General features: G+C 44.8%; 1 protein-coding gene across 2 annotated transcripts in view; it reads left to right on the top strand.

The window, feature by feature from the left end:
• The window catches only part of ABHD12B (abhydrolase domain containing 12B), a 259,208-nt gene that overhangs the window by 99,957 nt on the left and 135,032 nt on the right, over window positions 1-24,219 (top strand). For both annotated transcript variants that reach the window (XM_085626980.1, XM_085626979.1), the window contains exons 3-4: window positions 12,305-12,407; window positions 21,345-21,464. In XM_085626980.1, coding sequence (XP_085483106.1) covers window positions 12,305-12,407; window positions 21,345-21,464 — 223 coding nt within the window. The remainder of the gene's footprint in view (window positions 1-12,304; window positions 12,408-21,344; window positions 21,465-24,219) is intronic.

The raw sequence follows: 24,219 nt of genomic DNA, 5'->3' as shown, positions 1-24,219 counted from the left end.
AATGTGCTACCATTCTCATGTAAAAGAGTGCAACTGGTAAGGCTACTATCCAATCGACACCTTTTTCTCTACATATTTTGGACAATCTAATTTTCAGAGTTTGATTATGACGTTCCACGAGACCTGCTGCCTCGGGATGTCGGACACAGTGGAATTTCCATTGGTAACCTAACAGAAGTGAAACGTGTTTCATTAGTTCGGATGAGAATGGTTGGCCGTTATCTGAGTACACGACACGAGGCAAACCGTACCGTGGGAAGAATTCTCGAACTAGCTGTTTGGCAGTAGTCGGGGCAGTGTAATCTGAAACCGGGTAGGCTTCTGTCCAACGGGAAAGAGCACAGACAACTACGAGAACATATTTGAATCCTCGACATCGTTCCATCTGGATATAATCCATCTGGAGGACTTCAAAAGGGTGATCGGGAGGTTGAAATCCACCCTGCTCTACGGGAATGCTTTTACCTGGATTAAACTGACAACATATCATACAGGTACGTACTTTCTGTTTGGCTGCTGCTCGCAAGTGTTTGTTGAACCAAATGTGTTGAATGCTGTCTAGCATAGCTTTTTCTCCTAGGTGCGCTGGACTATGTATTGTGTTAATGATGACTTGAACCATGGAGTCGGGAAGAAACCATATAGATTTTCCCTTCGTCATCCATCCTTGATCCGTTTGGATCCCTCCTAATTCAGTCCATTTCTTTATTTCTTCTGGTGTAGCATGTGTCTGTATGTCAATTACATCAAGGGCGGGATCCTTAACTGTCATGCAATGTGTTGGTGTCGGAACTATTGTCTTTGTCGTGTCAGTTGTATGAGTCTGATTCTGAGCAGTCTGTTTAGCTGTTCTGTCAGCTAGGTCGTTACCCTGAGAAATGATATCGGTAACTTTTGTATGGGCTTTGCATTTCATAATCGATATTGCAGTAGGTAGATGAATCGCGTCTAATAGAGCTTGAATGAGGGGTCCGTGTTGGATGTGGGCACCGTGAGAAGTTAAATAACCTCTCTCTCGCCACAGTACGCCGAAGTCATGGACGAATCCGAATGCATAACGTGAATCTGTGTATATGTTGACTTTCTTATTTTTGGCTTGAATACGGGCTTGTGTCAGAGCGATGAGCTCTGCTGCTTGAGCTGACAAAGTGTTAATACAATTTGTTTCAATGACTTCAGTGTCTGTTGTGACTGCGTAAGCGGCCACTAACTCTCCTGTACTTGTTCTCATACATGAACCATCTACATACAATGTCAGGTCCGGATCTGATGAAGGGATATCTGTCAAGTCTTGTCTGGGTTTCGTCGTGATAGTAATGACTTCAATACAATCATGTGCTAATGGATCTGTTCCGTTTACTGGCAAAAGTGTGGCAGGATTTAATGTATTACAACGTCTGATTTCTATGTGTGGCTGAAACAATGTTAATTCATAACCGGTGAGTCTTGCTATAGTCAAGTGTTGTGTTTGTGTGCGGTTCAAGAGAACCTCTACTGCGTGTGGTACTTGTACTGTCAATTGATGTCCTAACACTATGGCATCGCTTTGTCTGATTGCTAAAGCTGTTGCTGCCACTGATTTCAGGCACGCAGGAAGAGCCTGAGCTACGGGATCTAATGTACTAGAAAAATAAGCACATGGTTTGTGTGATCCTGCTTGTTCCTGAGTGAGTACTGACAAGGCAGTACCTTCGCGTTCTGTAACAAATAGTGTAAAAGGCTTACTGTAACATGGTGTTGCTAAAACAGGTGCTTGGCATAAAGCTTTCTTTAAGCTTTCAAAGGTTTGCGTATGTTCTTGAGTCCAAGGGAGGACAGTCGATGTGGCTGCCTCCTGTGTTGTCAACTGGATGAGTGGTTTTGCTAGAAATGCATATTGAGGGATCCACTGCCTACAGTATGAAGTGAGACCTATAAAAGCCCGCACCTCCTTTTGTGTCTTAGGTGGTGGCATGTTAGCAATTAACTGGATGCGATCAGGTGTAAGCTGTCTTCCCTCCTTGGACAGCAAGTGCCCAAGGTAAACAACTTGCTGGACACAGAATTGCAGCTTAGAAGGGGACACCTTGTGCCCCTTGTCGGCCAGAAATTGTAAAACCGTCAGTGACGCTTCTTCACATTTACGTTCGCTTCGGGCGGTGATCAGCAGATCATCGACATATTGAAGCAGGGCAGTGTTAACTGGCATGTGGATACTGTCAAGTTCTCGTTTCAGTGCTTGGCTATAGATGCTGGGGCTTTCTGTGAATCCTTGAGGAGCGCGTGTGAATTTAAAACTTCGTCCATTTAAACTGAATCCGAACAAATATTGACTTTCCGGATCTATTGGGACGCTAAAGAAGGCATTCTTGAGATCAATTACAGTAAAGAACGTTGCTTCTGAATCAATAGCTGTTAGTAATGAAGAGATATCTGGGACCACAGGGTATTGTGGTACAATACATTTATTTAATTCGCGCAGATCAATAACTAATCGATATACTGGTGGTGCTTTTGGATCCGTTCTTTTAAGAATCGGAATTATCGGGGAATTACATACATTGGAGTCGGTTTCCACAACCACTCCTTGTGCAATGAGCTCGTCAATGATTTGCAGCAAAGCCACAACAGCATCTGGTGGTAACTTGTATTGTCGCATTCGTGGTAGTACTACTCCTGTTTTTAGTGTGACTCGATATGGTGTAATGTTCATGCAACCAACATCAGTGGGGCCTTGTGCCCATAAATGTGTAGGTAAATTCTGCAGCCGGTGATCCATGTCTCTGGACACGTAGTGACCTTTGAAGTCACGTAAAAATAATCGTACTCCTTCCGGAGAACAACATATTATAGCTCCTAGAGCTTTCAATGTTTTTATACCTAACAAGTTTTCTGGACATGATTTAGTAAGCAATAAATCTGTAGTTCGTGTCAATGGACCAACCGTAAGTGGAAGGGGTTGCGATACTTCATTAATGATAGGCTTTCCTGAGAATCCAAGGGAAATATTCTGTGAGCCTGAGAGGGGTGCCCCTGGAACTTCACTGCGTCGTATAGTTGTTCTGCTTGCCCCTGTATCAAGTAAAAACTTTCTGTCTTCCCCTAATAGTTCACTATGTACATAAGGTCCCTCTTGATCTACAGGAACCTTGATAAGGGGTAAGCCAACTTCCCTCTCTAGGCTATTTCATGTGTATCGCTGATAATCGGGATAGTCAGTTTGTGCATACTGGTACATCTGTTGTGTCGTTGCTTGTGTGGCGGCAATAGGCTGCTGCTGTGATGTGGCTACGGTCTGTTGTGGAGCTGCCTGTTGCGGAGCTGGCCTAGATTGTGCATGCTGAGGGATTTGTGGTTGGTTCTGATCCTGTCTAGGTGGACGTGGTCTTTCCTGGGTTTTACCCGTGGCGATATTATGTTTCAGAACTGCACAATCGTGTATATAATGACCTTGTTGTTTACAATAGTTGCATGTCCCTTTCGCCGGACCTGCGGAATCACCCTTTTTATGACCATCAGCTGGAACTGACTGAGCCACAAGCATTTTCATTTTCGTGTCTTTCATATGTCTTTGTTCATGTTCTTGTTCTTCTCTAATTCTATTGTGGTGATATTGTAACATCTGTAACATCTGTGACGGGGTGTTACCTTGCCAGGTACTCTCGAATTTCAATACTCTATTCTTAACTTGCGGTAGGGAATTTTCAACTAATTTTGTCACAAACAGATGTGGATATGACTCGCTACTTGCTTTTATGCCACTATTTATACCAAAACATTTTTCAAATCGGGAATAGAAATCACTAGTGTCCTCATCTTGCTTTTGTTTACAGGCTGAGATTGCACCCCAGTCCTCCTTTTTCGTAGTTAATAAACGTGGCAGTACCTGCACTAGTAATCCTGGTAGTGCTGTAGTCTTTTCCCCAAGCCCTGATCCTGCAGCTCGGGCCTTTTCTTCGTTTTCTAATGCTGTCCAATCTATCTTTTGGTCTCCCACCTCCCATTCCTTTTCTTTGAGTTTCTCGTAAATACCGGCAGGCATTAATACTTTTAATATTTTCATAATGTCGGGGTAGGTATACTCTCCCATGAGTAACATGTCTTTTATCTCACGGTGGAAACCTGCTGGATCCTTGTCATGGCTGGGTACTACTTTCTTCATTTCTAATAATTCAATTTTAGTTATAGGCGTGTACACAAACACGCGTTTAAAGGTATTATCTTCACCTCTGATTGGGTGTACTTCGCGTAAGGGATTCTGTCTATCTATGTGATACATTTTTCTTCCCATAGTGGGAACTGGAACATGTTCTGGGCATACGAAAACTATATACTGGTTTCGAAATTCTAGAATTTCTTTAATTAGATCAGTACCTGAACCTCTCCATTTATTCGTGAGTAATTCTGTCAATATGTCAGGTAGGGGTCCAGGATCGGAGTGTTGGCTTTTATATAATATAAGGAGGTGTTGAATCATGTATATACCAGCTAAACGCTGTTCGTCTGGGGTAAGGTTCAGAAACGTGTGTGCTAGTGCATCATCACTGTATTTGCCGGGACTGTCAGCCCATTGTACTGCTGACCTGGCTAATTCTTGTTCATCCATGGAATCGAGCATTTGGTACCCCCTTCGGTCTCGGAGTAATTTATCAGCAGCTTGGAATAGGTGTTCAGGAGACCTTGTATTTAACATAGGGGCTTGAAAATTTCTGTTACATTCTGGACGTATCGGACGTATCGGATCATTAAAGCATCTGGTATTATTAAAAGATCTTCCTTTACCTACATAAGCCATTGTCTCTAAGTGTCCTGTAGGCATTTCTGATTCCTCGTCCTCCTCTCCCTCTGATTCATGTTGATCTGTCTCTAATCTTTCTTTATGTATTCGTTCTACTTCTTTGCGAATCTTTCGGCACATAACTACTATACATGTCTGTTTATCATGTTTCCCTTCTGATATATTCTGACCCCATCTGGTAAGTACTTGCATTTCCTTCTGCTCTACCTCAGGCCTGTCTTGGTTTCTGATCACACAGTTTATGAAGAAGCGTAACAGTTGTCTCTGTACATCCACTTTCTGGTATTCCATGGCTTCGTCAATACTTTCAGGGCCTCGCCCTGATTGTACAAAGTGATATATATTGTCTAAATGTGCCACCATTCCTGGTAGCGTCGCTAAATACCTTGAAGCTCGTCGTATACGTAGTGATGACAGCAGCATACCGTCCCGTCTACCGGGCACAGGATCATATCTACAATCCACTAGATGCTCTTTAAACATGTCAGAAGTTGCTAGTTGGGGTGTACGTTCGTATGCTAAATCTCTAAGGGATAATTTATTTCCTCGGGGTGGCGTGGCAAAAATTTCTGTCGTACCTCCTGTCGCACCGTCTGAGGTGCTAGGCACGAAAGGATTTGTTGGATGTAAGATAGAAACTGTAGATGCAGGGAAAGCGGTAGAAACAGATGGACCTGTGGGAATGTGCGTAGGAGTTTGTTGTTGCGGGGATACAGACGGATGATCTTGGCGTTGAGCACCATCGGTGGGCGGTGTGTGTGGCGAAACATTAGCATATTCAGGAGCTACATCATCTAAATAGGAAGAAAGGAAAACATCTTTTGCTGTTTTGGGGTGTGCTTTTATCGGGAGTAATGGAGGTGTCAAGTCTTTCGGTATTTCCGGGGTGGCCTGAGGTAACCCTTCGGCCAGAAGAGGATACATACCATTCATAAGAGTGTTTCGTTGTCTGTCTACTTGTTCTGCTTTTACTCGGGTACCTTCCTCAATTAATATATTTTCTCGGGCTTTATTCGAATTCTCCCTACTTTTCTCTTCCTGTCTGAGCACTTTTTCTGTACGTCTATATGATTCTTTACGCCATAATTCAATGGCATCTTTCTGTGACTGTCTGGCTTTCTTTTTCCATAATTCTTCTTCTACTCTCATGATGCAATCTGCATCCCAGGTCCCAGCTGCGGGCCACCTCTGACTTTCTGGTAAATCCTTGGTGTAGTCCACCCATAAATCAAGAAATAATACGGCATCTAGGCCATGCTTATGATACATAAAGTACCCTGGAGTGTCCCTAGGTGGAATGGGAACAGCTTCTTCGAGTACCCCTTTTCTGGTTTTGATCTGTCTTAATTTTGAAAAGAGCGGCATTTTTAGACCTTATTACTTAATCTTGAACACACTTAATACAATAAACACAATAATGAACAATCATTCACACCACAATATGTAGAACGTATTAAAACATTTAACATTTAACATTTAACGAACGATGATAACTAATAGAAAACTAGTTACTGACATAATACTAACACTGGATAATACTGAATTATATGCAAGACATACTAGATATACTGCTAAACAGTACAGATACACTGCTGAAACAGTGCAGACCGGATTTGTGTACCCAAACCCGTCTTGACCGGCACAACCTAATGTGCACGTCTAAATGCCTCCCCGGCAACGGTACTCACCGGGTAGCACGGAACGGAAGGCCTCGGAACTGAACTGGACTGGACCGGACTGGACTCGACTGGACTCGGAACTTCGGAACCTGGTGGGCCTCTGTATACCTCGGATCTTGCTCTCTCAGCTAGGCTCTGGTCGGGATACTTCGCACTTCTCACCGCCTCGTCTGGGTGTTGATCGCAGCCTCAGTCACCCCCGTTGGCCGGAGGGAGATACAGGAAATCCTGTGGGTACGCGTTGTTGTCCGTCCAGCTGTGGCAGGAGACCGGGCCTGCAACGCACCTCCGGCGCGTGAGATGAGAAAGTGTCCCTGTTCGGGCGCCAATTTATGTGGTAAATATTTCATTACCTGTACTATTTTTAAGTCTAGTAAGAATAACTCAGTAAAAATAAGAGGCAGAATCCGTGGTATTAGAGGTTCTGAAAGGCTTTATTCCTCTACAAAGGAATTATGGTTCGAACCATAGGCATCAAATTCCATCACCACGAGGGTTCAGGAAGGGAAGGCAATACATTATTGACAAGTAAAGATATTTATATGAAAAGCATTACAGATGCAGGAGGCGTAACAGCTGATAATACAGATAATAATACACATACGTAATGGAAAAAGGCGTACATATAGGCGTAACTAGAAACGTCATTAAACATGATGTCACAAGTGGGTGGATCCATAAGAGAATCCTGCAATGTCAGCAGAAATATTTGGCAGAGATGCGCGCGCAGCCGCATGACGTGTGATTGACGTGCAACTAGAGGGTGAAGGGAACTTGACATTTAGCTCTATATGTGGAGACAGAAGTCTGGGGGGTCATGTCAACCTAATCCCAAATCATATCTAATATCTTATGTTTAAAGAACTGTATTATCCAAAAGGAAAGGTCTCTCGGACGGAATCTATTCTATACTGACTGTTAGTGCGTGTACAAGCGTCTAAGTGTCTACATGAGATGCGAGGGGGCAGGAATCTTCCATGGTAACAGGGGCTATGAATTACTTGCATGAGGACAGTGAGGCCTGGCCCTTTGCTCGGTAGCTGGAAGAATGTTTACCTAAACTACTAGACAGGAATGCATCGGATGAGGAGCGGAGCAGATAATCTTGAAGGTGAAATACAGTTTTTGGCAGGCAACAGGCCGGATCAGGCACCGTTAGCCGCGCAGGGAGTAGGACAAAGTTCATGGATACAGATGCGGGCTCAGACTGGAGCTTTCAGAGGCAGAAGGCAGGAAAAGGCTTGATGGCAGAATTCAGGGCCTACTCGCCTGAACTGTAAAACGTGGAAAGTGAACCACATAAAGTCGGTGGCCTTTCATACTTAGGAATGGAATATCTGACCCATTCATGGCGGATCTGAAAGAGGACATGTTGACGGTGGACGCACATGTATTTGCGTCTTCATAACTGGAACTGGAGGGAACATACATGTACTTGTAGCATGTACATGGAGCCGTTGGGGTCTAAGATAGGGGACATAACTGATCATAAAATTCATATTTCCTCAATCCAGTAAACCTTATGCACCCCAATAAAAATATGGACATTGTTTTCAACAAAACGGTCAATGCACTGCTCAGTATTTCCCCCGATCAAGAGGCAAAAAACCTGGCAACCAGAGTTTGATGGAAAAAACCTTAAACCTGAGAAAATAATTGAGGCCATGAAATCCACTGCCGCAACACATGTGGGAGAACATAAAAACCTGAAAAAGCAATATAAAAGCAACTCTGGGCAGAGCGGAAAGCAAAATCTGATGAGTTCTGGGCAAAGCTCATTTTTAACTCCAAAGAAACTAACACAAGAGCCTTCTGGGCAACAGTTAATGGCATCAGCAGAGAAGAAAGAATAATAAACAGCCCAAGTGTTACTGAAAAAGACTGGGTAGCCCATCTGATGAATACCTTCGCTCTACAAAATGTTTCTCAGTGCTAGAGCAAAGTAATGATGCTGGGGCCAACGATGCAAAAGCCCTGGCCACATTTACAACACCCCCAATGAGCCAATATTGTACAACAGCAACAGTGGCGAAAGTGATTGTGGCAGGACAAAGTGATGGAGGCCAGGCCCAAATGGCATTCCTCAGGCCATTATTTATAAGCTAGATCCAGAATATTGGGCCAAGCCACTAGAGGCACCATAGAATGAGGTAGAGTCAACTGGTCAAATCCCCAGGAGAGGGTCAATAATAAACCTGATCTTTAAGGGAGAGGGAAAGATCCAACCATGCAAACTATAGGTTAATTGCGCTCATTAACTCAGAAACCAAATACTATGCTTCATTAATCCTGGAAGATCTAGTTGAGGGGTCCAACTCCAATAATGTGGTCCCTCCCAACCAGGCAGGGCTTCGGAAAGGCTATGGAAACATCATCGATATATTAGCGGTAACAACAAATGCGGACAAATGTAAGCACCTAAAGAAACAAATGCATCTGTGTTTCATAGATTCTAAAGCTGTATTTGATCGTGTTGACAGAGCTCTCTTGTGGGAAAAGCTACGGCGGTTGGGCCTCTGTGACAAAACCCTGCGAGCCATTGAGCAACTCTATACACACACACCTGGATGCAAATCAAGCTAGCATATGGGACAAGGCTGTCCAGGAGAAAACCCACTGCCATTAGTCTTAAATAAGGGTGTGTTCGTGCCCCCCACTTGTTCAACATCTTTTTGGCTCATCTATCCCCTAGACTCGATCAGGAAAATTCACCCCCCCCCCCTAAAATTAGGTCCATTAATCTTGACTCATCTCTCATAGATGTACGATTTCATCCTATTAAGCCACACAAGGGTGGGATTGCAATGATCCATTGCAGAACTAGCAGAATACTCTATGGCCAATAACTTGAAAATGAATTCGACCGAGACAAAAACAATGTCTATCTGGAAAAGACCAGGTCCCCTCAAGATCAAGCTAGGAGACAAATGTTTAGAAGAGGTCAGCAACTACAAATACATTGACAATAAACTGAACATCCAGGTGCCTAAAGAGTATAGGATGAAGAAAAGCAAGGCCCTGCCTATGCCTTTTGCACACTTGCCAAGAAGTTGGATGGCCCCTCTTTCAAGCCTCTACTGGCCGTTATTGCTGCAAAATCGTTTCCAGCAGTTGCTTATGCAAGTTCTATTATTCATGGAAAAGATGCTCCAACTCTGGATAAATTGCAAACAAATAAGTATTAGAGTTTTTGGGCTTCCATCATGTTCCTCTCCTGCACAAGTTCGCCTGGAATTTGGGCTTATGCAGCAAAATATTGGGAGACGATATCTCACCATTAAAACAACTAACTCAACCGATGTATGGCACTTAAAGCTACCGCATTCTGCTTTTTGCTGTGCTATTAACAAGATCTCTAAACTGCACTCCCTCATCGACAATAAGCACAAATTAAAGGTTTGGTCACACACACGCCTGGATGGTTTTGCAATCAGGATCAGACTGGCCATAGTGGGCACGGGGCATTTCCCCGGTGGGATGTAGTGGCGGGGGCCGGTTTTGTGTCTGTGTGGCCGGTTTGGTCTCTGGGAGCCGGTATTGGAGCAGAGATGCAATATCGACCCCTGTAAGAAAATCGGAAGTGGTGCTTCTTGCTAACTGTCCCCCACTCCCACCTCTCACCCGCTTCCATGGCCTGTTGAGCAACAATCTGCCAGGGCTGGTTGCTGTTCCCAGTCCGGCCGGTGTGCAATCCTATGACACTTTAAAGCCAGCAGCATACCTCAGTATGACATATCCAGTCTATTTAAAGAGAAAGCTGTTGGCCATTTGGTTAGGGGTCTGGCTACCTTTGGCTGACCGACCAACATGGAAACACAAAGGCCCTATTACATGAGAGTATGTGATGTTGAGAAACAAGACATCATACACTTGGTTTGCATATGTCCAGCCCTAAAGAAATGACGTGCTTCACTGCTGAAATCCACTTTCAATGAACAGGGCATTCAAACTTGTTGGAGAGCCTTGATCCTTCAGACCCCCAGATCAATTGCAAACTGCTGAAGTTTCTGACAGTGCTGGGTCTCCCTGGGAACAGCATAAAAAGATGCTTTAGTGGCACTGTGGCACTCTATTATCCAAGAACCTAGATCATTTTCTTAATCAAATGATATGTATTTATGTATTGTTGCACTTTAATTTTTCTAGCTGTGATTTTAACAAGAAGCATTTTAAACTAATTGATACGAACAAACGTATCTATTTTTGTACTTTACGCTTTTAGAACACATAGGTCTGTTGCAGTGTTGAACATCAGCGGGTATTTTATGAAAAACCCTGCAAATTGTAACTTTTAAGGCAACTAACAACTTACCAGCTCAATTTTATATGTTTATGTTATGTGTATGGTAATATTGTGATGGTGTTTATCAACTTAAAACAATAAACATTTCGGTCACTCTCTTTTACTCACTCTCCCTATTTCCCTTCTCCTCCTCTGCTGTACGCGTAGGATGTGAATCCTCCTCACCATATCGCTGACAGCTGCCATTGTGAAAGTTTGCGTAACTTTTTTGGTGAGCTTCTGCTTACTGCCATATTGCACATGCTATTTGCCATTTTTGTTACCTTTTGCAATTTGCCAATGGTTAGAACATATAAATTGTGCATTGGTAATTGGAAACTAAATGTAGGAAATTCCAAAATAAAAAAAATAATTAAATATTTGTGCACTCTTAGCGAAACTAAGTTTAGTGGCACATTGTACATCACACAAGCCTATTTTAATGGCTGCAAACCAATTTGCGAATGGTTTACAAATCAGAAAACCTTTGTACATCAGCCCCTATATCACGATGCAGTAACAGTTTCACCTGCAATCTCAAAACCCAGCTTCCCCTTCAACCTTACTGCCTATACCTTTGAACCGGTATAGCAATCTGCTGCTATTTGGCTAAGTTCATGCTATACAAATACTGCATAATTGAATACTTAGTTTGTGGAATTCTCACCATGTTGCACCGTTCGTGCCTGTCCCGATCGAACCGGAAGAATGGGACACATGGCGCCACTGTGGCGTGAGCGGCGGCAATTCTGAGATGACACAGGCGGGCCACTGCTTCCCCCCTACAGTCTTACCGCATCTCTAGTCCGTTGGCGGGTGAATTGCTGGGAACCTTCTGGGCCATGAAGGGCTAAGGCAGTTGCTGTAGGGCCATTCTACCAGCCAAATCTTCTTCCCAGAATCCCTGGTAAAGGTTCTGGAGAAATATGTATCAGCCCAATCCAAGATGGCCGACCCCATTTCTATTCCTATCTTAACCCAAATAGTTATGGAGGCTTTTCAGTGGTTCAATTTCCTCTTCCTGGACCCATCTAAGGGAGGGTTTCTGCTGGTTCAATGATTTGCAATGCTTCAAGTTCTCTGGTTGTGTCCTCTTACTCCTGGACTCAGCTCCAGCCCTTTTCTCCCAGTCCATTGCTCTTCAGGTTCATATGCATGTCTTCGCTGTCTCCAGTCTGGCTGTCTCCTCTAGTCACAATACTTTTACTACAACACCTGGGAGCTCCATCATCTTGTGTAGTTTTTACATTTTGTTTTTTTCTCCTCCTTTGGATCCTTATGGAGGGCATGACATTTCTGCTGGGGGCTCACAAGTGCAACATGGCTACTAGAAGGGTTATCCCTTACCTCTAGCACTTCAAGACTTGGATGATCAGACATAAAAACTGCTTGGGGGATCCTACCAGACGCCATATTCGTGACACGCCACCCATTTTGATATAGATATGATTGTGTATCCATTGTGAGATTATGCTTGATAAAAATCAGAGTTTTATTGTTTTTTGAATGGTTGAATGTACAGCATTAGCTGTTAACGTTTCTAAAACGTCTTACTGTCTGTTTCAGTCAAAGCCCCTTTCTTCGTGGATTTGCAAAAACCTGAACTACTTATGAATGACACCACAAATTTTTATCTTACACCTGAGGATGGAATCACTGTTGGTGTCTGGTGAGTATATGTGAGGTGACTTTGACATCCATGGAATGCTCAATTTGAGTGTCAACGTTTTGTTTTTATTGAGGTTTTCACCAAGGTGATCACTTGTTAGTTGGTGTAATGATGTGATTTGCCTGGTAAAAGTGGATGAGAAAGCAAATATGTTAATACTGTGTAGCCTAGCTTCCACAGCACATGCATTGAATGATTACCAAGCAGAAGAGACCTATAGTCTCTCTAAAATATCCGGAGCTTTCCTTTTGGCAGCTGTGTCAAGCGTAAGTCTTAACCCTTCTGGAGGTGATGAGTTACCAGCAGTAATGAAATCAGAACATCAAGCGCGTTTACCAGGAGTAATGTCATACAAAGTCAATGTCTCCACATAAATAATGAATTAAAATGAATAGCAGTAACATCCAGTACCAAGTAAATCAGATCAGCATTAAGTCTACTAATCTCATCATAAATGTTCATTAAAATAGCATCATTTCAAGTATTTTGGAAATACAACAATTTTGTCTCCAAGTATCAGTTTGTCCGTTTCTGAAGATAAACACATTTTGCTGTCAAATACGAGATTTTATTTTTTGAACTGGACACTGAGAAAGTCAGTGGAGTTTCCTTCTTGACTGCATGTGGAAAGGGTAACTTCTCCCAGTAGCACAGTGTTATCTTGCACTTAATAGGACCAGGACCCCCCAGGTTGATCCCGCCCCCATCAGAACCCACAAATCAAGGCTTGACAAGCAGAGCTGTGGGTAAAAAGAGGCCATGTTTATTATAAACCATCACATATAAACAGGACAATATATAACCAATAAGATTCAAATTTCATACGACATACAAATTCGATCACTGAACGATATTTACATTTATGTTGATCATAACTTCATAATCTATCAGCAGAAATCACAGAACTCAATTTATCGACAAAGAATGTTCTCTATCACTCCAGCACTAAGGGGCCTTCTGGCTCGCGCCCCCCAACTGAGAACAACGCAAGGCGCAACCAACCTGCGTCCTTGAGAGGTGAGCCCCTGCCATCTGGTCCTTGTCCGCCACCGTAGGGGCCCACCTCTACACCACCAGGCTGCCCACCGGGGCTCGTAGGGTATAACCAGGTGCTGATGCCCCATGCCCTAGTTTGTAAACTGGCGCCCTTGCCCCCAGCCGGTGTCTCCATTCTCTCTGGAGTGAGCTTACCGTATCTCCTCCACAGTGCTGGCCTAGGGAGTATGCAGGAGGACTCGCCACCACCAGACAACTTCTGAACCACCAAGTTCCATCGATCCACAGGCTCATAGCCATGTCAGATTCAACAGCCTGGATCCACCAGTCTGGGTCCCAGGTAGACATGTGCCCACCATTGCAGAGAACCATACGATCCCGATGCCTAATTTGTGGGCACATTACCAAGCAGGCCCCTGCCCCGGGCACCGCTAGGCCATTCCGGCCTTCAAGTCACTTGGCCGAAACATTAAAAGGCACTTGACCATAGTCCTGGCCCCCAATTCCGCCATGGTACTATGAGACCACGCTATCTTGGAAACGTCCCATCCCAATTGGATGAATCCAGACAACAGAGCCTCCCTCGCAGCCCTGTGTCCCAGCCCAAACATATCATTACCTCCTAAATGTAGGATAACCAAATTTGGCAACTGCAGTCCCCCATGGCACATGGAGTCTTCCACCAGCTGCGAATGTGTGAGATCTGAAGGTCTCCAACGTCAATCACGCGAAAGGGAGACACTCTCACAGCCCCCAACTTCAACTCACGCCGCGGCTGCCAACGAGCGATAAGTGGCCCATTGCACGGGGAAGAGACCCAGCACCCACACAACTTTGGAAGACATACTACCTTAATCTGGTGAAATATCCGGCTTGCTGCGCATGCCGCAGCCCCAGTTCTGATTTGAGTGACCAACTAGACCAATCCCCCAGCTGCGATAGGTAGTCCAAATATGCTATGCACAAACTATGCACCTGAGGACGGATGGATATGTATGTCTCCATGAGCGTCAACCGGCGTACTTCATCCCTTTTATGCCGATTTGCGCTCCACTACCGTCCCCTTTCCAGTAGGATCAGGTTAGAACCTCCCCCAGGGAGTGAGACTATCTGCATAAAACCCAGTGTCCAGGAACTGCAGACCTTTCCAGTGCGCTCCCTCTGAGGGCCCCCTAAAATGCACCCGCTCCTGCTGAGGGAAATAAGGTAAACAGTCCGATGTGCGACCCCGTGCTCGACATTGGCCTATACCAGCCAAATAGGACCAGCCACCATTCACCCAGTAATTGGGCACCAGCTTGCGCCGATTACAGCTTGAAAATGCCCCCAACCAAGACGCCTGACGCAAACCATGCCGCTGCCGCTGACCCCCCCCCCCCCCCCCCCCCCTTGGTCCATCGCTCCCTGAGGCCGCGCCTGTGGGGAGGGGAGGCCCCCAATGGGCAGTGCTGGGGGAGGCGGGCCACTGGGCGGGGCCAGGCCCTATTTATGCCTCCCGCCCTTGCAGTTCGCCCTCTGCTTCCTGTGTGCTCCTGGCCGCGCGAGATCCCACCCTCTCCGCTTACCCTGCGCGGCGTAGGAAGCACGCAGCTGGAATGTTATAATGTTTTTTCTTGCGTTGCAGGCGGAGTTACAGGTCGATCTGGAGGCAGAAGGGTACAGTAAGGGTACCTCTGCGACAGGCGGTACAGTAAGGGTACCCCTGTCCGGCACAGTAAGGGTGCCCGAGCCAAGGTCCGTGAGCCGAAGGAGGTTCTGGGAAGACCGCGACGGCGCCCCGTTAGTCCTTCGGGTGGTTGGGGGACCTAACCAACCGGGGGTGTACCATAACATGCTCCGCCCCTGTTAAAAGGGGCGGGAGTATGAGACAGATCACGTGATCCTAAGGAGGATCCGAAAATAATGTGCCGCACTGCCGGGCATCGACACACCGTGCGTGCCGGCTCGCAAGGCGGGCGGTGCAGCGAGGGGCTGCTTGCCCTGGATCGCCCGTAAGATAACCCACTCTATTGTCATACTTATGTTGTATCAAATAAACCTGCAGCAGTTCTTCACCCATAAATAATGTGTCGGTGTAATCTTTGGGTGATGTCTGTGCATACGTGTTGAGTGGAGCGGATGACGGTGCGGTCACTATCAATCTCTCTGCCTTACAACACAACATGAAAGGAGGGGGTTTGCGCACCGCCCTCAACCAGTGTTTAATGCAATGCGGCCTCCCCCCCCCACCCAGTAGGCTAACCCTGGCTCACACCATGGAGCGCTGGAAGTCAAAAGGCCGGAACTATCGCACTCACCGAATAACGACGACAAACCGGGACAACCCGCCCCCGCATGGAGCTTCCACCGGGCACTTCACTCTAGCTGGGCGAGTAACACTCAAGCCCGTGCAGCTCCCGGTCCTCAAGGCAGCGCGATGCTCCCCAATGGATTCCCGCCACGGTGCGCCCGGTGTCCCGATGCCCTGCAAGGTGAGATCAAGAAAGAGAAAGAAGAGAAAAGAAAACTCCAGCACCGATCAGGATTCTCTGTCGTCCTCTCCCGTCTGCTTCCAACCTCTCGCGTGCCACCTCAGCTCCTGCGCTGGCGTTGAGAAGATTTACAAAGTCCACTGCACACGAGGCCAGCGCTGTAAGGACGAGGGCCTGGACAATGTGCCCTAAATAGGCCCCCCACCATCTCCTTCACCCCATTACCAGCCCCGGCAGGAAGAGACATCCGTCTCTTCCCGGAAGTACTTCTCGACGCTCGCGTCGACCGATCCCTAAGCCAGGAGCTACTAGGGCGTGGCCGGGATCCTGTGTCCTAATGCCGCGCTTCACTATAGTACGTGCTTTTCCATAGTACATGTGAAAGGTTCATTTGTAAATGCCTCCTTATGTATAAATCCATTGGAACTTGCCACCCAGGGAAAGACTCTACTTCATCTCCGATTTAGAACCACAAACAGAATTATCTTGACATAATAGCATCTTGGTGAGAGTAGTCTATTAGGCTTTATTGTTTTAGTCTACTAGTAATTCACACTAAATAATAATCCAGTTTCAAACTGTCATGGTACCAAGGATGGAGCACAGGTTTATTTTATTTAGTTTGTGGCAACTAGGAGGTGGTGGCTTTACACTTCGAGGTGGTCACATTCACCCCAAATAGTTCAAATTCACTTTCTTACACCCTGACAATGGTAAGGTTTGGCAGAGTGGTTTGGTGCCTGTTGTTATCATAGTGATGTCTGTATTTCACAGAGAACTTTGTAATATTTTCCTTATTTCACTGTTCACTGTCAGATATGCTTTTTAATTTATACCACTGAATTTTGTACAATAAAAGCACCCACATTTATATTATAAATATACTTACATAAGATAAATTTTATATATATTCTGTGCAAATTGGTTTCTGAATGTAGTGCCCACATTCTGCAGCCTCTATAAGGTCTAAAATATGTATACATTTACTGATCTTTAAAGGTAGGCAAAGCATCTTTGCCTTTGTTCTGTACTTAGTATGTCACTCATGTTCATAATATAATATTGTTCACATCATCCTGGGAATAAAGCATACTACTTTATCAAACGTTTAGAAACACACAACTATATGGCAGATTTGGTCATAGACTGCCTGACTTAACATAGATTTACAATGTTTTCTAATAGGATCATACAATTCATAAACCTTTGTTACTTTAGAATTTTGTTTCTCTATTCACTAGAACTCTAAATATTTGCTTTCCTCAAACACAAACTGAGGTCACCCTTAAGTAAAGCAGTATCTTTAAAAAGGCATGGATAATGCAACTGGAAGGTGATGTAAACTTTCTGAACATAACCTCCCTCACTTATCATCAGATCTAATGTCCTGTTAGGGCTTCAGTGAAGCTTCCCTGTGACTGAAACAAAACTCCTTCTTGAGAGTCGATCATTTCTCAGATGAATCAACAACATTCCTTTCCCTGTTTAGCGGACGATATTAAATACTTTCCTGGTCCACAGCAAACAACCCTTGTACGCTATCTGCACATATATAAGGGAAAATCTGAACTCCTGAGTTCACCTGACCACTACTTACCACAGGTCAGCCTCTAACCCTGTGCCTCTGCTACTGAGGTAGGGAGCTGGCTGATTGACACATTCACTATCATCAGTAGCCGACACCTCTCTCAGGGTAAACCTGTGAGGCCTCAGGTAATGCTGTAAAATCAAGAACTACTTTCAGGATAACAGTACAAATGCAGCTTCGTGGATACCTAAAAGAAAGCAGCTGCAGGCCTCAGCCTTCATGTGATGGCAAAATTCCACGTGTCTCGCATCCTTTACCTCAACACCAGCCTTGACATTCATTCCAATGTTGAACTTGAAGGGTTGACCAGCTCTGGCTGCCACTGGAACATTCTGCATAGATGAGCTATAAAATGCAGATGCATTAAGAATAAACAGAGGGAATATATGTCCCCCACCCTGCCAGCGAACTGAGGATGAGGCTATGGACAACCGCTAACCGCCAGAAAAGATGCTTGTAATTATTTTTGAACTGTAAGACTCTAATCTGATTGGAATTGCTATCGCCTGCTACTGTGTCCTTTTATGCATGACAGTCGAAATGGTTTAATAAAAAGAAATATAAAAAAAAAAAAAGAATAAACAGGTAGACTTTGGCAAATGCAAATGTTTATACTAAGTAAAACGGAGACACACCTGGAACACTATCTCCATCCTAGCTAAACAGGTGAAAAATGGGGACCAAGGGGCATATATATCAAACAATTTTGTATTTGCAAACGCTGCGATTCGCAAAAAAACAGCGTTTGCGAATACAATATCGCAAAACACGATGTATGAGCCATTTTCGCATTGCATCATTAAGGAATCGCTAATCTTGCGATTCCTTAATTTTGCGTAAGCATTTAAGAAATCGCAAATTGCGATTCCTTAAATGCTATGTAACAAGCACCCAAGTTGTGCGATTTCTCCTTAAGAAATCGCAAATTACCACTAACTTTAACCTCTTGCGTGCCCCGCCCTTTCCCCGCCCTGTGCCGGGCTTTCTATTAGCGGGCGGGGTTCAAGACGAGATGGTCTCGCCATGGGCACAGCGCAACCGCGGCCCATGACGAGACCATCTCGTCATGGGCACTGAAGGGGTTAAGTTGGTGGTAATTTGCGATTTCTTTGAAAAATGCACTTCTTGGCATTTTTCAAAGTGCCATGTGGCGCACATACATGCCCTTTAGGGGATGTATGTGCGCCATATGCGCACACATGCTCATTTCAGGGGTGCATCAGGGTGTCCTTATGACACCCTTGAAATTATTCTTAATTTGCAATTCTCTAATTGCGAATCGCAAATTGACAATGACTTCCCATTAATTCCTATGGGCCTCCTGGCCCATAGGAATGAATGGGAAGGTATTCCTTAATTGCAATTTCGTAATTTGCTAATCGCAATTAAGGAATAACAAGAAATCGCAAAATATTTGCGAATTTTTAAATACATCCCGTTTTGCGATTCTCAAATAGCGATTCTCAAAAAATCGCTATTTGAGAATCGCAATAACGTAATTTTATACATATGCCCCCAAGACCTCATGAGGGTCACACTTACAGCAGCCCTGTCAACCATAAAAACATTACACAGGTCTCTTGATCTGTGTGTATGTTTTGATGCCTGTGCGGCAGGTAGTCTGTGTGCCATGGTGCCATTAGTTTACTATGCATGGATACCTCTTTGCATGGTTGTGTGTGTGGGTTACAACAAGTGTGTTTGTCTGTGTCACATAAATGTCTGAAGGTATGTTGCTTCATCTGCCACTGACGTTTGTAGTGAGTTCGGTTGGCAAGTTTGAACCCCAACTCACATTCTCCTTACTGTGATGAACTGTGGCTCACTAAAATGGTTAAAAGTTTTCCCGGGGGTTGGTTCCGCCAAGTCAACTCACTACTGGGTCAGTTCCTCTGGGGTGGGGGGGTCGTGCGGGTGGCGCTGCATACATTTTTTAAGTCTACATTTTGTGGGGGACTTGCCACCTCAGATATTCTATCCTACTATATGGCATCCCACCTGCTGGTCCTGAATGAATGGTGGTATGGCGACAGGTCGGATCCGGCATATAGCCTTGAACGCCGCCTAATGGGGGATCATTCGCTACATACACTTCTCTATTCCGCTCCGCTGCGACATTTACTACCAAGTGTGACGCAACTGGTCTTTCAGATTTGGAGGCAGGCGCTGTGGAAGATGGGTTGGTGGAATCGCCTCACGGGGGAGATGACACTATGGAGAAACGGGGGTCTGCCGCAACTGGCGGCCCTCCCCGGATTTCGGGACTGGGATGCGATAAGGATTTCCACCTTGGGTGACGTTATGAGGGGGCCCATTCTGAAATCCTTCCAGGAGCTCCAGAAGGACTTTCATATGCCGCGTACCCAATTCTTTAAATACTTGCAGTTCCGGCATGCTCTTTCCCCCAGTCTGGTGGGTCTTGAGGAGTTGGACGATTTTAGTCCACTTGAGGCGAAGGTGTTCATGGGGGACCTACGAGACTACAAGATTTCGAGAATATATCAATCCCTGGTGACTCACTGCTCCCCGTCGTTGCAGCATCTCCGTGTGGTTTGGGAGGAGGATGTGGGTCAGCTGGAGGAGGAGGACTGGACGGAGGCCCTGGCCTCGCCGCGTGGGGCGGCTGTCGCTGTGAGCCTTCGGCTCATCCAGTTTAAATATCTACACAGAGTCTATTTCACCAGAGTTAGGTTGTATAAGGCGGGCCTGGTGGCCTCTCCGCATTGCCTCCATTGCCTGAATGCTGAGGGGACGCTGCTACACACGGTATGGGACTGCCCTGTGTTAACTAGGTTCTGGCGGGGGCTATTGACCTGTGTGTCAGAGGTGCTGGGTTGGGATCTCCCACGGTCCCCCAAATTGGTGCTCCTGCATGGGATGGAGGATATAGGGGGCAATGTCTATAAGCGCCATCTGATGCTCCTGGGTTTTAAGCGCGATATAGCGAGGGCGTGGAAGGCGACAGTCGCACCTTCAATATCTGTCTGGAAGACCGGTCTCGATTTTTGTATGGGACTAGAGGCCCCCATCTACGTGGCACGGGGCTGCCCCCGTAAACATTATAAAATATGGAAGCGCTGGGCGGACTACAGGGGACTGGAATTAGAGCCCATATTAGAGGAATAATTGGATGGGTGGTGGACCATCTCCCTCCAGCTTTAAAGGGGCATGGCACACTGGAGTACCAGGCGCAGCCGGGTCTGGGGGTTATGGGTCATGGAGAGAACAGAATAGTAGTCGTGTATAGATCAGCTGCTTTGCCTAGATGGGCAGTGCGATGGGTGGGGGGTGGTGTTATGTTTTTTTAAGGGAGGGGACTGCCTTGGTTCTGCATGTCTCTTTTGTAGTCTTTATACGATATTTCATGAGGAAAATGTCAAAGCTGGTATGTTGTATCTTGCTATGGTTGAAGTCTCTGGGCCACAGAGCTTCGCTGAATGTGTCTTTGACGAATAAAATTTGTTTACAAAAAAAAAATGGTTAAAAGTAACACGCATTATTTGAGGCACTTTAGAAATAGTAGAAGTGAGTTGTGCTTCCTGCAAAGCTCAAATCCATTGGCTTTATCAATGACATGTTTGCTTCTGTTTAAATGCTAGGCAGGAACACCCGTTCTTTCTGACTCAATCGTGAAACTGAATTTAGAAGTTCTGAAAGAAAGATGCTCTCCCTGCCAATTTGTACACCGCACACACCTCTTGTCGAGGGACTTCTACCGTGAACTCAGGCACTCCGACTTTTCTCGAGCAGTGATTACTGGATCATTAACTTGATTACTTAATACCAGCCTTTATCATCAGTGCCTCGCTCTCTCTCTCAGTTGGACGCTAATTGCGTGTGTTGTGAAGTCGGTCCCTGATTGCGCCTTCTTTTCTCCCGTAGGCACACCGTTCCTGCCAGCCGAGGGGCCGAATCTCGAGGCCAGCGCCAGGACTGGTTCCAAGCATCTCTTGCAGACGATCGCCCGGCTGTCATTTATCTCCATGGAAACGGCGGCACAAGGTGATTCATTATACATGCATTCTCTGAAAACCAAAACAGTGCCCGTTCAGCCTTGTCACACGTAAAGTTAAATCGAGTGGAAGACACAGGTCAACCATCACGTCATCCCTTAAGTCACGTATCTAAAGTTTAACAACCTGGAACCATGTACCCAATGAAGTGACAAGGAAATGAATCCTGTGTCGTCTTCAGTAAACTTTAACAGGAGTACCCGGTTCACAGCAACAGGCTTTATGAATGTGTCAAATTTTAGTGGCATCATGAATATAGATAGATAGATTTGTGATCTTGGCTATGGTTGATGCAGAAGCCACAAGGGCAGGCCCTGTGCAAGGCATATTTTTTGGCCCTCTGTTCGGGTGACCTTTTCATTTATTCCAAATGTTCAGTTAATTTAAGCCCTGATGAGTTACCCATTTTCGATTAAGTAAAGCCTTCAGTATTGAATTATAGATTACATTTCAGAAATGGGAACACGCAAAACCAGCTGTACGTACGGTCAAACTTTTGTCACCCATCATCTAAAGAGTGTCAAAAGAAATCTTAAACAAGCATTGATAAAGCAATTTCTTTTTGCACTTCGAGCTCGTTCTTTTAACCAGAACAATATTTTATGTGGCAGTAATTGCCTAAATCCCCTCCATTTTAGGAAAAACTCATTAAAGGTGACCGTGGATGTATAGTGGAATAGTGGGAGAATATGACATATGAGCACAGAGCTTGAAATTGCAACTTTAATTTCCAAATATCTGTAATCATAGTAAATCCCTCTTCAAAACCCTCAGTATTGCAGCAATAGGGAAAATCACAGAAGTGCAGCAAGAATTTTTACCTTTCCATCAGGAAAAATACAATCATTTTCACATTAATTCTCTTCACATAATTTGTCCCTCCTCTTTTCTTTCTATGTGCACACTTCTCTGTCTAGAAAGAAAGAGCCTCCAAACTCTGCGGAGTAAGAGAAATGGGAGCAGGCAAGAGACAGAAGAAGGGTAAAGAGGCAAAGAGAATGGTAAAGGGTGAGAGGTGAAGTAGAGGGAGCAGAAAGGTAGAGATGAAGTAGTGAGATAGGTGAAGTAGGGAGAGAGCAAGATAAAGAGAGAAAAGTATGGTAGTTGAAATATAGTGACAAAGTTGTAGGAAGAATGAGCTCGAGATGTAGAAAGGGGGGAAGAGAGAGATGGATAAGGGTTTAGAGCAAGTATCTCCAATGTGTCGATTTCAAAATACCGGTAGCTCTCCAAACCCACGTGAGTAGTCCTTCTGCCCCCTGATTTTCGTCTCTGCATAGTGGACTGCGTGCGTATCGAAATAGACAATGTTTAATTTTCCCTGAATTATTCAAAATACATCGGAGCATATTTATCCATTACTAATGAGCCATTCAGAGAGTTATTGGTGCAGTTGGGCCAGAAAATGGAGGGCCAGGGAAAAAGGGGATATGGTGTAGGGCTCAAGGCTCCAAGTGCAGCTTTATTGACAGAAGAACCATCATTAGGAAGTTCCTGAGTGTCTCTGCTATTACTATCAGAAGCGATATTGCACACCCGGCCATACGTTGAGTATGGATCCTCAGATGTCCATCACAATGTATGGGCAAGGGTGAAATGGAGAGTGAGCTTTGTGAGAGTCCTTTGTATGGTCAGAATTAGGTTTTTCTGACACACAAGAGTTGATGTAGCTTTCCACCTCCTGCAGGCATAAGACGACATCCGCCTCTTTCGGCCTCCATCCTGCTGCAGTACCTTGTGGTGCATAGAGGTTGAGAACATGTTTGCTTATGGAAGCTTTAATCTGATCTTTCTCCCGAATAGCAACTCCACTGACTGCTTGCCAGTAGTGCTGTGAGCAGTGTTTCTGTAATCTCTCAGGGTTTGATAGAGCACCTACGATAAGTGTTTTTAACTGAGTTGGGTTACTCTTATAGTTGTTCTAAGAGTTCTCATGAACCGATCTACTATGCTATTTGCCTGGATTTAGAGGGGAATGGTTTTCGAGTAATGAGAAACCTTATAATTAGGGATGCCTTAAAATTATTATTTTCTATTGAATTGAGAGCCTATTGCCAGACTTAAACATTTTTAAGTATCCCAAAAATGGGGACAATCTTTTGCACAGCTGAGATAAGAACATCCGCATAGGGTTGGAAGTCACCTTTTAATACAGGAGAGAAGCACCCTGGCTTTTGGGGTTTTTTAGAATTAGAGACTAATGCCTGATAACCCTCACTTTTGGAACCTTTAAGACAAGGCAAATATTTTGGTCTTGGAAGAAGCATCGAAAGGAGAAGTTCTGTAATCTGGAACCAATGATAAAGATTTGAATGAGGTGAGGACAGACCTAAGACTGCACCTGGGAAGAACCCAACATCTGCAATAATTATTCTAATCTTGCTAGACTATGTCATTTCTCATCCTACATTTGAGCCATTAGTAAGGTACCCTTTTTGTCAGTGCTTCATGTTGCACCTGGAATTTTTGGTGTTTCTCTTTTATGCAATCTCAGTTTAATAGCTTCTAATCAATAGCATCTTGTTTATTATAAACAACCATTGCAAGAGTTACAAATTTAAAGCCTATCCTTTGTAAAAGACAGTGGTCGGTGGCATTAGCAATACAGACCTTTGAGACGTTTCAGTGAAGTTTACTCCGGATCCACTATTGACTTCTGTTAATTCTTTCCAGACAGGCGTCTACCATTAAGTAGAAGCTTTTAAAGATGAAGAACCCACGTCATGTAGTTTGTTCTACCTGTT

This window comes from Triturus cristatus, chromosome 9 (genome assembly GCF_964204655.1).
Source record: "Triturus cristatus chromosome 9, aTriCri1.1, whole genome shotgun sequence".
Classification (NCBI taxonomy): Eukaryota; Metazoa; Chordata; class Amphibia; order Caudata; family Salamandridae; genus Triturus; species Triturus cristatus.
The sequence above is the reverse complement of the archived record's forward strand: the minus strand, read 5'-3'. Positions and strand labels throughout refer to the sequence as shown.